This window comes from Camellia sinensis, chromosome 11, assembly GCF_055761805.1.
Source record: "Camellia sinensis isolate YWXY chromosome 11, ASM5576180v1, whole genome shotgun sequence".
NCBI lineage: Eukaryota > Viridiplantae > Streptophyta > Magnoliopsida > Ericales > Theaceae > Camellia > Camellia sinensis.
Genome location: NC_138971.1, coordinates 143514963 through 143530576, shown reverse-complemented (window position 1 = coordinate 143530576; position 15614 = coordinate 143514963). Strand labels below are relative to the sequence as shown.

At 35.8% G+C, this 15614-nt stretch overlaps 2 protein-coding genes and 1 pseudogene across 3 annotated transcripts; 2 read left to right on the top strand and 1 right to left on the bottom strand.

Moving 5' to 3' along the window:
- Positions 1-515: 515 nt before the first annotated feature.
- Positions 516-1710, top strand: LOC114303233 (isoflavone reductase homolog). The gene is made up of 3 exons (XM_082895789.1): positions 516-828; positions 993-1196; positions 1280-1710. The coding sequence occupies exons 1-3, from the start codon at positions 612-614 to the stop codon at positions 1441-1443; spliced, it is 585 nt and encodes a 194-aa protein (XP_082751915.1). The 5' UTR covers positions 516-611; the 3' UTR covers positions 1444-1710.
- A 1760-nt stretch (positions 1711-3470) lies between these two features.
- LOC145802726 (myb family transcription factor PHL11-like) lies at positions 3471-5672 on the bottom strand (annotated as a pseudogene). The gene is made up of 6 exons (XR_014344629.1): positions 5628-5672; positions 5361-5495; positions 5209-5272; positions 4581-4655; positions 4333-4402; positions 3471-4188 (listed from the first exon to the last, which is right to left on the bottom strand). The product of XR_014344629.1 is annotated as a myb family transcription factor PHL11-like (transcript).
- A 7378-nt stretch (positions 5673-13050) lies between these two features.
- On the top strand, positions 13051-13875 carry LOC145802725 (uncharacterized). Its single transcript, XM_082895490.1, has 2 exons — positions 13051-13268; positions 13398-13875. The coding sequence occupies exons 1-2, from the start codon at positions 13051-13053 to the stop codon at positions 13873-13875; spliced, it is 696 nt and encodes a 231-aa protein (XP_082751616.1).
- The last annotated feature ends 1739 nt before the right edge of the window (positions 13876-15614 follow it).

Below are 15614 nucleotides of genomic sequence, written 5' to 3'. Positions count from 1 at the left end.
TTGTTGCTCTGTTCATTTGCAACCTTATATGTAGGTGAGAAATGATACATATATATATATATATATATATAATTAAGCTAATCTAATGGATTATAATTTTAGCGTAATTAACAACCAATATCTTACATACATAATTAATATTTTTATATATACCATTCGAATTTCGGGTTGCCCTTTGTATGTACGCATGTCGGCCCGAATTCAATTCAAGCTTTTGAATTGCTATCCAAGTATGTACTGAGTTCAGAAAATATACTATCCAAACTATTACAAAAATTAGGGTTGGTCTTGTGTTTCTTGAAAAAAATTTCATAAAAATAATCATGAAAACTTTGTGACCCTTGATTACACTTAGAATAATTATTTTCATGAAAAAAATTTCATGATCCCTAACTTTTCTCTAAAATCAATTGTAATCAGTCAATTGCCTGTCTTCAATCATTTACTACAAAACAATGAACCATTAAGCTGAGATTAATATGGAAATACCAAATTTTAAAATTTGGTTTCTTTTGTTTGTGAATGTTCAAATATAAGCTTTGTTTGAAACTTAAAATCTAAAGAATATATTGTGCAAATTGTTGCAGCGGTTCTTGCCCTCGGAGTTTGGTATGGACCCGTCGCGAATGGACAATGCTCTTGAACAAGGAAAAGTCACATTTGATGAGAAGATGACAGTGAGAAAGGCAATTGAAGAAGCTAAAATCCCCTTCACTTACGTCTCCGCTAACTGTTTTGGTGGTAACTTTGCTGGAAACCTAGCTCAACTTGGCACTCTCGTTCCTCCGAGAGACAAAGTAGCCATATATGGAGACGGCAAAACTAAAGGTACTAGCATGCTCGTACTTAGTGTACAAAGCTCCCGCTTATAGCAACGTCTATGCTAGGACTCAATCGTGTACATAATTGTTTCAATTTATATGTTACCAGTGATCTATTTGGACAAAGACGATATAGCGACATACATAATTGTATCAATTTATATGTTACAGTGATCTATTTGGACGAAGACGATATAGCGACATATGCAATCAAGACGACAGATGATGCTCGTACCTTGAACAAAACATTGTACCTTAGGCCACCCGAAAACATCCTTACTCAACTGCAGTTAGTTGAGAAGTGGGAAAAACTTCTGGGTAAAAAACTGCTGAAGTTTAGCATCTCTACAAAAGACTTCCTAGCTTCCATGAAAGGTAAAAAGAAAAACAAAACATTTTTTTTTTATAATATGAACTGTATTAATCTAATTTAACTCTCTTAACCATATACTATGCAGTTATGGACTTCGCAGGACAAGTAGGAGTGGGGCATTTCTATCACATTTTCTACGAAGGTTGCCTCTCGAACTTTGAGATAGGAGAGGAGGGAGAAGAGGCTTCGGAGCTCTATCCTGAGGTTCAATACACTCATATGGCCGCATACCTGAAACGCTATCTGTGATTACAATTACTACAGCTACAGAGCTTATATATTTGAACACTGGTGGTTTCTATAAAGCTTTCAGAAGACAAGTTAATAAGATGCCATGTTTATGTCCAATAAAATTTTCATTGTGATTTATGTTTTGATTTCACTCATGAGCAAACAAGTGTATAAAACAATATCCAAGTTTGTTTTCCTACGTCAGCCCTTGGGGCTATTTGTTGCAGCTTAATCTAAGTGGAAAGTTGGTAATCTATTAAATAGAATCTAAAAGCATTCCTCCTCTCCTCAACTTCAAAATTATTAGTTTCTAGCTTATTTAAACTATTTTTACCATATAAACTATAAGCAGATACAGTAGCAAACAGTCTGGCACAGAATCTCATAATTTTTATATAAAAAAAATTCAAAAATACATAAGCTGCCACAAAACAACACCTTTGTGCCAATCCTTAGTACTAGACCATTTTAAGGTATCTCTCTTTCATAAACATTGACTGGTATAGAATTTTTAGTACCTAACCAAGTTCGATAGACTGAAAGCAATAAATTTGGCTTCTTTGCAAGTCATTTTCCAATAATACACTATGGTTGCGGCGATGATCGAGGCATGGTGGTTGTTTCCATATACTACAGATATATAACTTAATTAGGCACCTAAAATCAAAGTATTGAGCCAAAATAAAAGACAAGATCTAGAATAAAAGCTATTAACAAAAATGTTGCATCTCATATTGCATTGTAATTCCTAGTACAAGTCTTATCACAAAGATCTATTAAAGTAGCTAAAGAGCATAGTGAAAAAACAATTTGAAAAAAAAAAGGAGACAACATAAACAGAGGAACAGAAGATCAAAGGAAATTGACACCTTTTGGGGAGTGTTGAACCATTTCTATACCAAATACACCAAGCTACTTGGGAGGCTAGTAACGCATCCAATACATTATCTTTAACACCTAAGCAAAGCCTAATCCACTAATGTGTTCCTAATCAAAGGCCAAGGGCCCTCAACAATGTATTGACAATCTTCAAATAAACTATTTGTAGATAATTACATACACTTGGGCTCATCTGACTATAGCTGACCCTCAACCTTAGTTCTTTTCTTATTAATTTTCTTGGTTTAGAATCTAGACTACATCCAACCAGGATGGAACAATTAGATCTAAGACATGTTAGAGGCATCTTCTTGCATAACTAGTGATGTGGGCTCTAGTTTTCAAATTCAAATGTTTAAGAAGGGGAAATACCTTCTTTACCCTTTTTGTCGACAGGGGATACATACATCCCTTCATTTACTATCAAGAATGTCGCCGATACTCATGTGGTGCAATAACATCTGATTAGTGGTATTATTACTACATCAGTTGTTGATGTATTGAGCTCTATTTTTGACTGCCCAGGGCAGGACGACTTCGTGCTTCTTGTAATTGTTGTATTTGTTATATGAATGTGGTCAAGTAGCATTCAACTTTTCCATATAGTTGAATGTCCAGTTTGAATATCCCATAAAAAATAAAATACATGACCAGGCCAGGTCAGTGGCACTACTAGTTCAGATATAATGTAATCAACATGTTCTAGTAAAATGAACATCAATTGAAGCCCTAATTTATAGTGTCCAAGCCCAAAGAAAAAGAAAATTACTAATCTATAACAACCAACCAGCCTGCCCCTACGGACCTACATGAACTAGTCTAGCCTGCTCAACAATCTGGAACACTAGAGAAAACTACAGAATCAATTTATCAGAACCAAATGCATTCCTTTTTAAAGAACGAGTAAGAAAAGGTTAAATAAGACTGAATCGATTGACAGTGATGAGTAATTTAGAGAATAAGCAATCTGATACATGGAATTGATCAAATTATGGCCCAGAACTCATAATTCAGACTGCTGAATATATATGTATATCAACTTATCAACCATCATTCACAAGAAAATATATATATATATATTAAAAATAATAATGAAAAAGGAAGTTTGGAAATTATTTGCAGTACTATCTATAAAAAAAAATAAATAAATAAATAAAAAAAAAAAATTCAAAGAATCACTAACAATGTTCAAAAACATGCCGTGTATCATCCCATATGATATGAGTCGTATGACCTTCAGTCCTCAACCATAGGCTCCGTAGTTCAACATGTCGACACAACATACTTTAATATACAGAGACCCAACAAAACTTATCAACACCACCAATACATAGATATCGGCTGATGCGTTATCATGGCAACAAGACTCAGAATAATAGCATTCATGTATCTGGACCAGTAATGACAACAAATATATTTAGCTACTGAAGGTGAAATATGTATCAATAGAAGAAAATGTAATGTACCATATTTTCAATTCTAACTCCTATATGCAAGTGTCTTGGCTTCCATTTCAGATCTACTTGTGCCAATGAAATCATAGCTCCATCTAGAATTCAAATCAAAATTTACAGAACCGCCTTCAACTTTAAGCTCGATGTCTTTCCTTTCCTCTACCTCCCCCAAGTAAAGCGACCCATTCGCTTTCCTATTAATGTCATTCAATAAGCTCTTTTGTATATTGTTTTCATTCCTCACTTCCCCATCCACGTTCTCCATGAGATTTGATAGAGCCAAATTGAAGTTGGTTAGCTGAGCTCTTGTGGCCTCGAGACTTACTGCAGGGAAGTTCATATCGAGTGTGAGGCTCTTTTGAGCTTTCTCTATTATTGTTTGCAAGTACTTCCCTTGGGCCTCTATTCTCATCTGCAACTTCTTTTGTACCTATTACATATTAGGAAAAAAATAAAAATCAGACAACAGCCAACAACCATAGCATGAATTAGCAATAAGTTCATGACCTACCATGGTGAAGAGGCCTACAATTAAAGGAAAATTGTTCACAAAACTGTCAAATAAAAGGGATACCTCGAGTTGCTTTTGTAATCTTTTCCGTACTTCAACCTGACACCGCAGTGCCTCTGCAATTGGCAGTTCTCTGTTCAGAACAGAACGTTCATTAGCAACAATATGGGCAGTTTCAAGAACAAATTTTACTCATAGTTTTTCTACTCAAACACAAGAATAGAAATCACTCCGAACTGAATAGAAAGAGTGGTTGCTTCGTATTAGAGAAACAAACAAATATAGGCAGTTGAATTGTGATATCACCATACCCTTGTTCACTATTCACTCCCAGTGAATGGTAGTTGCACTTGAGGAATGCACTTGGTAATCTCTGTAGGAAACATCTGGATACAGAAAGAATAATGCGTAATAAGAACAAATTTGGTAAGCCGCAATAGAAGGCAGTGACTTAGACAAAATCACAAACAAAAGGGGAAAAAAAGTTAGATAGTAAAGGGGAGAACCACGTGGAAATTTTTACCGTTAAAAGAGCCAATAAAATTAGTTCTTACAAAGCTTACTATTAACCAGCTCTTCAAAGCTAAAAATATGATTTAAGTATTTCATCCATTGTTCAAAATTCAGAAGTGAAAACAATGAAGGCATAGCCAAAAAGATTTTCCACACTGTCACTGAATTGAGGATTTCATGTAAAACATGGATTTAACTATTCCAATCATTATCAAAATTAAAAAAAATAAGAAGTGCAAAAGAAAATACAGATATAATAATAAAAAAATAGTAGAAAATCATTTGTTTCCCCTTTAAAGATCTGAATTGAGGCTGTGCTCACGAACAAAAAAAAAAAAGATTTCAGCTAAAGGAGGAACAATCGGCAAGAGAGGTTGCTTTGTAGTGAAACTTTTTAATATTAATCAAAAAGTAAAATGTACTCACCATTGTTCTCCGTGTTTTGTTCTATAGTGTTGTGTTTCTTGGCCTGCTGCCCAAGTCTATACTTCTGTACATCAAAATTTGGAAGAACCTTAAATTGGCAGTTCATAGAAAGCAGCATAGAGGGGAAGAAGTGCAAGAAACAAAAAGCACACCTGTAAATGACTCTTTAAATGGTACAACGTCAAGCCCTTTACGCCCATCACTCTCAGCGCCGACTTGGGAGTTGCTTCTGCAAATTGAAAATCCTCCCAGAATTGAGTCTGTACTAAGCTCGCAATTGAAAAAGGCTATAATACTTGTGTAGACAGAACGCTTTTAAATCGTGATGTTGTTTCATCTACTTGTAAACATGAGAAATCAATGAAATGGGTGAAATCTAATAACTTTATATATCATTCATAATAATTACTATTTTTCACCTCCCATTTATCTATGGGAATAATTATCATGTGATTCACATCCATGGTTCAAAATGAGACATGTTATGTGCTGCTAAAGTGCGATTTTACGTTCTTCATTTAGTCCTCTATAGGCGGGATTTAATGCAACAAAATTTAGGTTCTTCCCGAAAAGGATTAGATCGATAAATGGCCAAATTAGACAAAGTCCTGAGAAAGAATCTAAAGATTGACAAAGTAAGCTAAAGACAACCCTATTACTTTTGGAAGAGTGAGACCAAGATTTGCTAAACTACGATCTATCTCCTAAAATTACAATTTAAAACACAAATGTAGCAAAACTATTTTTAATCTAAACAGACCTTTCACCAATCAGTTTCGCAGAAATTCACAGCATGCCACAAACAGATCAATTTCAATTTTCATATTTTGATTTCACAATCAAAGAGTTGCTCATGCACTTGTCCTTTCACATTCTAAAAATTCCAAATTTGGCATAGATACAATACAAGTATACAAACAGTTTAATTTGAACAGATTGCCGATCCCGCTTTTTTTAAAAAAAAGGGGAGGGGGGTTGGTGAAAATTGCAATGTTACAAAGAAATCTTTTTTGGGCCAAAAACATTTGTAATTTATTTATTTATTTATAATTTTGGTTTCAAAATTCAAAATAAATTGGTCCAGTTTTTTTTTTTCCTTCACCCAAATAGGTCTACCCACCCGAATAAGTTCAAAACAGGTTGTTATAGGGAAAGTGGACTAGACTCATTGAACCCAAAACAAAAACCACGAGCGCGCCGCCGCCGCTGTCCGTCTGGTCGGTCGGGCAAGCAGGCTGGGCTTGGGCGCTGGTGCGAGATGCGAGATGTGAAGTTGGGTTGGACTTGTCCGACCCAATATTTATCTTTTTGGGGCCAAAAATATTTGGAATTTATTTATTTATTATTAATTTTGGTTTCAAAATTCAAAATAAATTGGTCCAGTTTTTTTTTTCGTCACCCAAACAGGTTTACGCATCCGAATGGGTTCAAAACAGGTTCATTCCTATTGAATTCAACCCAAACAGATCAGTATCTGTCCAAACAGGTTATCTACCTGTTGAATCTGTCCAAACAGTTTCCTATCTGTTGGCACCTGTTCAAAAAAGCCACTTGCTCTTCTAAATAAAGCCTTCCATTCCAGCAATTCTTTCATTCAATTTTTCCCTCAGATTTTTGCCTTTTTCTTCCCTTTCCATCTTTCTGTTTTCTGCATTTGTTCTGCATTTATTTTTAGAAAGAAAAAAAAGAGTCACAGCAAAGTTTTGGTTCGTTAAACTTGATTTTGTAGTGCTGCAAATCAAGTATTAGTCGTTGCATCCTAAGAAGTTGACGCCGGTAAATCTTGAAGCACCGGAGCGAGGGCGAAATCTTTTTTAAGAAGATTGTGTCCAACACAAGTCTCGACGTTTAAAGTTTCTGTAAGCTTTAATTCAGAATTTAATTTATAAAATTATTTTCTAGATTATTTATTTTTATTTTTATTTTATTGTTTATTTTATTTATACATTTAATTTACACACACACTGCTGGGAATAACAATCTTAAAGTAGATTTCTGTTTTTTTTTTTAATTTGTGTGTTAGACAGACAAATATTTTATTTCAAAAAATTAAATAGTAGTCATATATTGTTTAATTTCTTAAATAGTAGTAATATACTTGTAACTTGCTTTCTGTGCTTCTTTCAGATATGACTAGCCCTACAGTTCGGACTCCCGTGATTTTGAATCTGATTTCACAAGTGTAATGTAAAATAATAAAAGTATAAAAAGAGTCCAAATCCAGCAATTCTTTTTCAAAAATTGATATTTCAATCAAATGCCAAAAATGAACTGCTTTGTTAGATTATAGAGTCACCACCTAAATATTTTTGAAAAATTTAAGAAACTTGAGACTCGTGCCAAAGGCCACTTATCCGTCATCACCAAACTATCTCGGCTCAAGAACTTAGATACGAGAGGGGAAGGTCATGAATTGAGCACCCTACTCACCCGATCAAAGATCGGCCTCTACTAATTAGGGTTGTTCACGGGTCGAGTCGGTTTGAGTTTGCTGCTCAACCATCAACCGCACCGACATCTTCGGATGAGAGGAAGAAACATCCGATTCCGACCAAGTATTGTTCGAAATCACAGAGTATCGGGCCACTATTTTCATGGTCGGATTCAATCGGTGCTGAATGAAGAGGACACATACAGAGAAGTGACAGAATCTAAGGGTCAATTGGTTAAGGTGTTGGTAGCATTACACATATAGCCCTCGTCGATATATTGGAGAGAGATCTGAGAGAAGAATAAGAGGTAGAAGATCTGAGAGAGGAGTGACAAAGATCTGATAAGGTCAAAGGGTGAAAGGAAATACCAGAAAAAAAATGAATAGCGACGCGGTAAAGTAACCGTTGTAGCAGCAATGGTAGCGATCTCTGTTGATTCAGTAGAGATAGCTAAACAAATGAAGAATACAATGAGAGAGAGATAGTATCTGTATCTCACAAAAGAGAGGAAATGGATGAAAATAAATGAACAAAGCCTCCGTTTGGGAAGTGGGTTGGCTTTTTGGCTTTTTGGCTTTTTTGGCTATTTTAGCCTGGGCTTAAAAGCTTGGTTTGGGAAGGGCTTTTTGACTTTTTGGTTTTTTTGAGTTTTTTTGTGAGAGAAGAATGTAATGATTATGGGTTGGATGTGATGTTTTGTTTGTTATGACTAAAATAGCCTATTTTATTTTTTGTGGCTAAAATAGCCAAAAAAGCCTCCAACCCACCTTCCCAAACGGTGGCTAAATGAGATAGAAAGAACGAGAAGACAAAAAAAGAATATAAAAATAAAATAAAAATGAAAAGACTTAAAGTGAGCTCTCTGACCAAGAGAGGCTAGCTATTTCATCAAGAAGTCTGAAGCCTCATAAAAAATAAATAAAAAATAGGAGTTATCTCTAGGGAGTGATAGAGTGTAATTAATGTGATGGAGTGATACATGTCAGATATTATAATAGGAGAGAGAAAATGTGTCACTGTGTATGGAGTAGTTGGTGAACAAATTTCTAGACTTGAGATAACAAAGTAATATGAAAAGTCACCAACACGTGAAGGTAATGTATACTTGTATATTTTATCGGTCGGGTCGGTTTTTTTCGGTTTTCTTTCAAACAAATCCAATACCGACAGCTAATCTATAAAAATTAGAAAGTACAAACTGCAGCCGACCGCAGCATCATTCGAAACCGTCCGTTCAGTCTTGGTTCGAGTCGGTCCGAGCGGGTTGATCGGATTAGACGAGTGGCTGAACAGCCCTACTACTAATCATGCTATGATTTTTATTTACATTATATGCTCTTATTCCAATTATTAGTTATTTTTACTATGTGACGCACACAAGTATAGACTAATTTACAAAAGTTGGAACATTTTGATTTCATGTTTTATTTGAAAAATTGTTTTAATACACGTCATGTAAAAAAGTGAGTTTGTATGCACATTAATCAATTTTATCCCAATTTTCGCAATTAGTCTTCATCCACCGACATTAAAAGAGTTATATCATTTAAGCATTTAACCTCATGGAAAGCATGCTTGACATGGCAACAATCACACGCAATGCAAGATGCTAAAACAATAAACGCTCACCTAGTACTCCAAGGCAAGCCAAACAAAGCAAAATAATTAGAAAATATGCATGTTCCTAACGATACAATGTGATTAATGCAACGCATACATTTATGCAATTTTTTAATAGGCTCGTCTATAAGCATGGTGTATGATCCAATTCAAGGCATGCGATAAATCACATCTTCAAGCAATGAATTTGAAATTAACATTGGTTAGTATGATGAGTTGAATTCAAATGAACATGAAACGAGTGTATGTAAACATGGGAATGCTAAATAAACATGATGCTCTATACTACCATCATAAGCGGGTAAATAAAAGAGAGAAAGAAATGGGGGTTAAAAGACATACACACTTATTACATACTTACCCTCGCGAAGGAGGGTACTCGTCCTCGCGCAGAAGGGTGCGAATAAATGTCCAAGTGTCCGAATTTAAACTAATTATTACAAATTCGAATGAATGAATTGAGCTAAACTACCTACCTATTATAAGGTTGGAACAAATAATAAATGAATAGTTAAACTATCTAATTTATTACAACAAATGCATTATGATAATGAACAATAAACTAGCAACCTAAATAAGCAATAATCATAACTACGACAATAATTAATTACGACAAAGCTAATAATTAATAAATAAATAAATAAAATTAATCTAAGAAACCATGAGATACAATGATTGCATGCACAAACCCCAGAAGCTGCTCTGTCTGCCCAGATTGCTCTGCCTCACCTTCAGCCACTGCCCTCTGTTTTCTACAAAACACTCTGTTTACCAAGCATTGGGAGCCGACCGACTTCAAATAAGCTCCGGCCGGACCCAAAGAGTGCTGGTCGACACTAAATTTTATGCCAAAAATTTTTTTGTGCTTTGAGGTGAGAACAGTGCAGACAAAGCCTTTCTAGGCCCTGTTCGTCCCCTCTGCTCTTCCCTGTCATGGAAATCCTCAAGAGAATAACGAAGTCATTATCAAGACCATCAGATGATTTCGGACATAAGTTCGGACAAAAATTAATGAATAAATGCAACGAAAAACCACCCCTTCCTCTTATCATGAAGGCTCAAAGAAAGAAGTAGGCACACTCCAAGATCCGTCAAAACATCATGAATTGACATGTGACGACTCTTGACACGATGGACTCGGCATAACGTCTGGCCGAATCCAACTAATTTTATTCATCTTCCTTGTGTCGGTTGACTTACTTTTAAGCCAATTTTATTAATCCTTTTTTATTTACATTTCCATTACTTAATCAATTTGTCTAATAATGAGAGTTATGTCCACTAAAAAGATAGAAGCATCAAACGAGAAGTTGTTTTCAACATTAGAGAGACGTAATGCCCTGATAATGAACCTCTGAAGAGATTAAACCATTTAGCATTGTATGTATCTTTCTCATGTTTAAACAACATTCGGTTGAAACAACTCTCAAAACGAAAAGAAAAACCAAGAAAGAAGGAAGATTGTAGAAATGATTATACAAGATTGATTTACTACACAAGTGAGACTCTTTACATGGAATTAAGTAAGAAAAAGCTATCAACTCAAATGACTCAGTGTCTAAGGCCTAAACAACCGAAGTCATAAGGAGTTACAACACAACAATCATAATATTCAAAGCATAAACTATTTAAATAAATTTAAAAAGTCCTAAAACCGCCCTTAAAGTGTAAAAAATAGTAGCTAAAACCATGTTAAAAGAGCACAAAAGATAGACAAAAACAAAGAGATACAAAGCTAATGAGCAAAGCTAAGAAGGGGTGGCTAACCCCTCCACTTTTGAGAATTCTAAACCATATTTTAGCCTATGAAAATAGTCCAAAAATAGTCCAAAAACAACCCCAAAACAGTGGCTAAAATCAGAGAAATAAGTAGGAAACACAAGGATATAAGCTTGGAATAAGATTCAAGGAATTATGGTTAACCCCTCCATCTTTGGTAGCTCTTAAATCACAAATTTCAGCCCACAAAATAGTCCCAAAACAGTGTACAAAGCATGAAAAAGAGAGGAAAAGAGTAAAAGAGAAATAAGGAAGAAGATGCAAAAGTTATACCTCTTGAAAGAGATGATGCTTGTAGTTAAACAAACTTGATTCCAACACCTTCAAGTTTTATGAAATATGGTTTAAAACTTCAACAAAAGCTTCAAGAACAAGCTCTAATTGTGTATTTATTGTGTATGTATAGCTAAAGAAGGTTTGAAGGTCAAAAGAGGAAGGAAGATGGAAGGAGGTCTATTTAGCTCTTCAAAACTTTTAAAAATTTTGCTCACCTCAAAATCTAAATGCAAGGGGGATATTTATAGAATTTGAGCCAATTTGATTGAAAATATCTTCAAAAAAGACCAGCCGGCGAATTCCCGTCACTGGTCTATGTGGCGCCATTGAGAGCCGACCGGTACTATTGAGAGCCAACTAGCCCCTAAAACATACAGCCGAACCCAAAAATGAAAGGCCAAGTCTAAAAAGTCATTTTGGACAAATTTTCATTGAAAGCCGACCAGCACTAAATGAGAGCCGGCCGGATCCAAATGGAGCCAGCCGGCTCCAAAAATCTGCATTCAGGCCCGACTTCAAAAGGGCATACTTCTCTCATCCGGACTCGGTTTTAGGTGATCCTTGAGTCGAAATTGAAGCCCGGAAGTCTAATTTCCAATGGTGGTGGCCTCACATCTAAATTCTAAATGTGCAAAAGGATATGCCTAATTTAGTGAAGGTTGCTCATTATTTCTCAACGATTTGATGATCAACTTCTTCCTAAACTAGTTTTCTTCCCTCCCCTCCTATTTCCTTCAACTCCAAACCTATAAATAATATGTTTTAAATATTTTTCAAAGCGTTCACCTCCCTTCCATTTATTTCCACTTTGTCCTTACTCAGTTTACCGAAAAGTGCAATGTTTTAATCGAAATGTGAGCCTCGGAACATCGTATAAATATTTGGAAAAATATTTTGAAAAAGAGAGTTTTAAGGTCTAAAATAGTTTGGCCAAAATAAGGTATAAGGTTTGGGATTAGAGCTTGAATCCAAATTTCTTCGCTGAGAATTCAAAAGATTGCACAGTGTAACTTTCATCATCAGATGTTTGGAATAAAGCGCTCAAGTCTTAAGGGTGGTCAAAAATGGAGTGTCTACAATACTGTTTAATAATTTCTTTAATAACATAGTAGTCATTTATTATTTATCATTGGAATTTTGTTACAAAATATTATTCTGTATATTTTGTGTGAATTTTCTATTCTGTATATATTTGTGATTAGTGCATTATAATTTCGTCAGAAATATGACAATTGAAACAAATAGTACTGAGACTGTTCTTACTCCGACCCCCACACTCGTTGTGCCAGTGATAACTCCAGCAGTACTAGTAAATCATGGGTAGAAGCCAAAAAAATTCAATATAAATGATTTTAAAATACGGCAACAAAAAATGATGTTTTATCTTACGACATTGAATTTGGCTCGCTTTACTCATGAGAAAACTCAGGCACTGAACGAGAGAGAAACTGACCGGCAAGTGGTTGCCGCAATCGACGTATGGAAACGTGGTGATTTTTTGTGGCGGAATTATATCCTCAATGGGTTGGACAATACACTATACAATGTGTATAGCATCAAAAGCACTGCAAAAGAACTATGGAAATCTCTAGATCATAAGTATAAGACAGAGGATGTCGGTACAAAGAAATTTGTTATCAACCGTTTTTTGAATTTTAAAACGATAGATTCCAAGACAGTTATTGGCCAAGTTCAAAATTTTCAATTAATTCTCCATAATATACATGCGGAAGGAATGGTTCTTAGTGAATCTTTCCAAGTAACGGAAATCATTGAAAAATTGCCACCATCTTGGAAAGAATTCAAAAATTATCTGAAGCATGAACGCAAGAAGATGAAATTGGAGAAACTGATAGTGCGGCTCAGAATTGAGGAGGATAACCGTGGTTCCGACAAAAAGTCACGAAACCATATCATGCAGGCTAAAGCAAATGTTGTGGAACATGGACAAGGGTCAATGTTTAACAACAAAAAGAGAAAGCATGATGGCAATGGTCCCAAATAAGGATCCACTAGTAAGATCAACAAAGGGATCAACAATTGGTTCAACAAGAGGTTCAAAGGCGAGTGTTTTGTGTGCAGTAAAGATGGACATCGCTCTAAGGATTGTCACGTTCACAAGGACGGAGGAAGTTCAAGCAAAAAGCCAGCACAAACCAACATAGCTGAGGATTTTTATCTTTCCAATGGAGTGGCAGACATCAACCTTGCTGCAGTAGTCTTTGAGGCAAATTTGGTGGGCAATCCTAAGGAGCGGTGGGTGGATATTGGAGCAACCCGCCATATCTGTGCAGATAAGAAGATGTTCACAACCTACAAAGTGGTGGAAATTGTGGAACAACTTATTATGGGAAACTCCTCCATTTCAGCTGTAAAAGGACAAGGAAAGATCGTAATGAAAATGACCTCGAGGAAAAAACTCATTCTTAACAATGTACTCCATGTGCCGGAGATTCGCAAGAATTTAATTTCTGAGTCATTGTTAATCAAAAATAGGTTTAAACTAGTCTTTGAATCTGACAAGGTTGTACTCTCTAAGAGTCGAATGTATGTGGGGTAAGGTTACATGAGTGATGGGCTTTTTAAGCTCAATGTACTAACTGTTGTACCAAATTTGGCTATTAATAATAAGAACACATCTTCTGTTTATATTGTTGAGTCTTCTTTTTTAGGGCATGGTTGATTAGGACATGTTAATTTTAATTCTTTGCGTAGACTTATTGCTTTAAAATGTTTACCAAACTTAGAGTTTGATCCTAATCACAAATGTGAGATTTGTGTTGAAGTAAAACTCACTAAGGCATCATTTAATAAAGTAGAAAAAAAGTATTGAACCTCTAAGTTTAATTCACACATATATCTGTGATTTAAAATTTGTTCAAACTAGAAAAGGTAAAAAGTATTTTATTACTTTTACTGATGATTATACTCGATATTGCTATGTTTACTTATTGAGAAGTAAAGATGAAGGCTTAGAAGCTTTTAAGCAATATAAACTTGAGATTAAAAATCAACTTGGCAAAACTATTAAGATAGCGAGGAGTGACAGAGGTGGTGAGTATGATGCACCATTTGAGAAATTTTGTTCTGAACATGGTATTATTCACCAAACCACTACACCATATTCTCCTCATTCAAATGGAGTTGCTAAGAGAAAGAATCGAACTCTTAAAGAGATGATGAATGCCATGTGGATTAGTTCAGGGTTACCTCAGAACTTGTGGGGGGGGAGGCGATTTTGTCTGCTAACTTTATCCTTAACATGGTACGCCACAAGAAAATCAATCAAACACTTTCTGAAGTATGGAAAGGTCCACGACCTACCTACAATTACCTCAACGTGTGGGGGTGTTTGGCCAAGGTGGCAGCCCCTAGTCCCAAAATAACTGAGATAGGACCAAAAATAGTAGATTGTGTGTTCATTGGTTATCAAATAATAGTAGTGCATATAGATTTTTAGTTCATAGATCTGAAAATCTTGATCTACATGTAAATACTATTATTGAGTTAAGGAATGCGTCATTTTTCGAACACATTTTTCCTTGCAAGGAAACTGAAGAGACAATAAAAAAACTTTTGAAATTGTTATGGGTAACAGTGAAGACCACAATGATAATAAAGCAGATGAATCTAGATAGGGGTGTAAATCTGGCCCGGCCTGGCTTGGCCTAGCCCATGTCAGGCCTCGCGGGCTCCTGCTAAAATTCGGGACGGGACAGGACGGGCCATGGGCCAAAAGATTAGGCCCAAACCTAGGCCCAAGGGTATTCGGGCCTTGAGTGGGCTGACCCAGTGGTCTTGGGCCGGGCTTGGACGGGCTTGACCATTTTTTTTTGTTTTTTTAAATTTTTTCTACCAAAATTTTATTAGTTTCCATAAAAAAAGACACTGGGCCTCGGGCGGGCCGGACTTCGGAACGAGCCTTGAATGGACCTTAAGGGGGCTAAATGATGGCCCAGGCCCTCGCCCAGGGGCTTAGGCTTGGGCTTGGGCTGGGTCGAGCCCGGACCCAAACGGATCAAGCCCACTCCGGGCTGCCCACGGGCCACAAGCCATTTTTACACTCCTGAACCTAGACGTAGCAAGAGAGCTAGGATCTCTAAATCATTTGGTCTAGATTTTCTGACATACTTGTTAGAAAATGAGCCTCAAAACTTCAAGGAAGCAATATCAAGTCTTGAAACTCCATTGTGGAGAGAGACTGTGAATAGTGAAATTGAATCAATACTGAAAAATCATACTTGGATATAAGTGGATATTCAAGAGAATAATAAAAAAAATGGTTCAATTGATAAATAC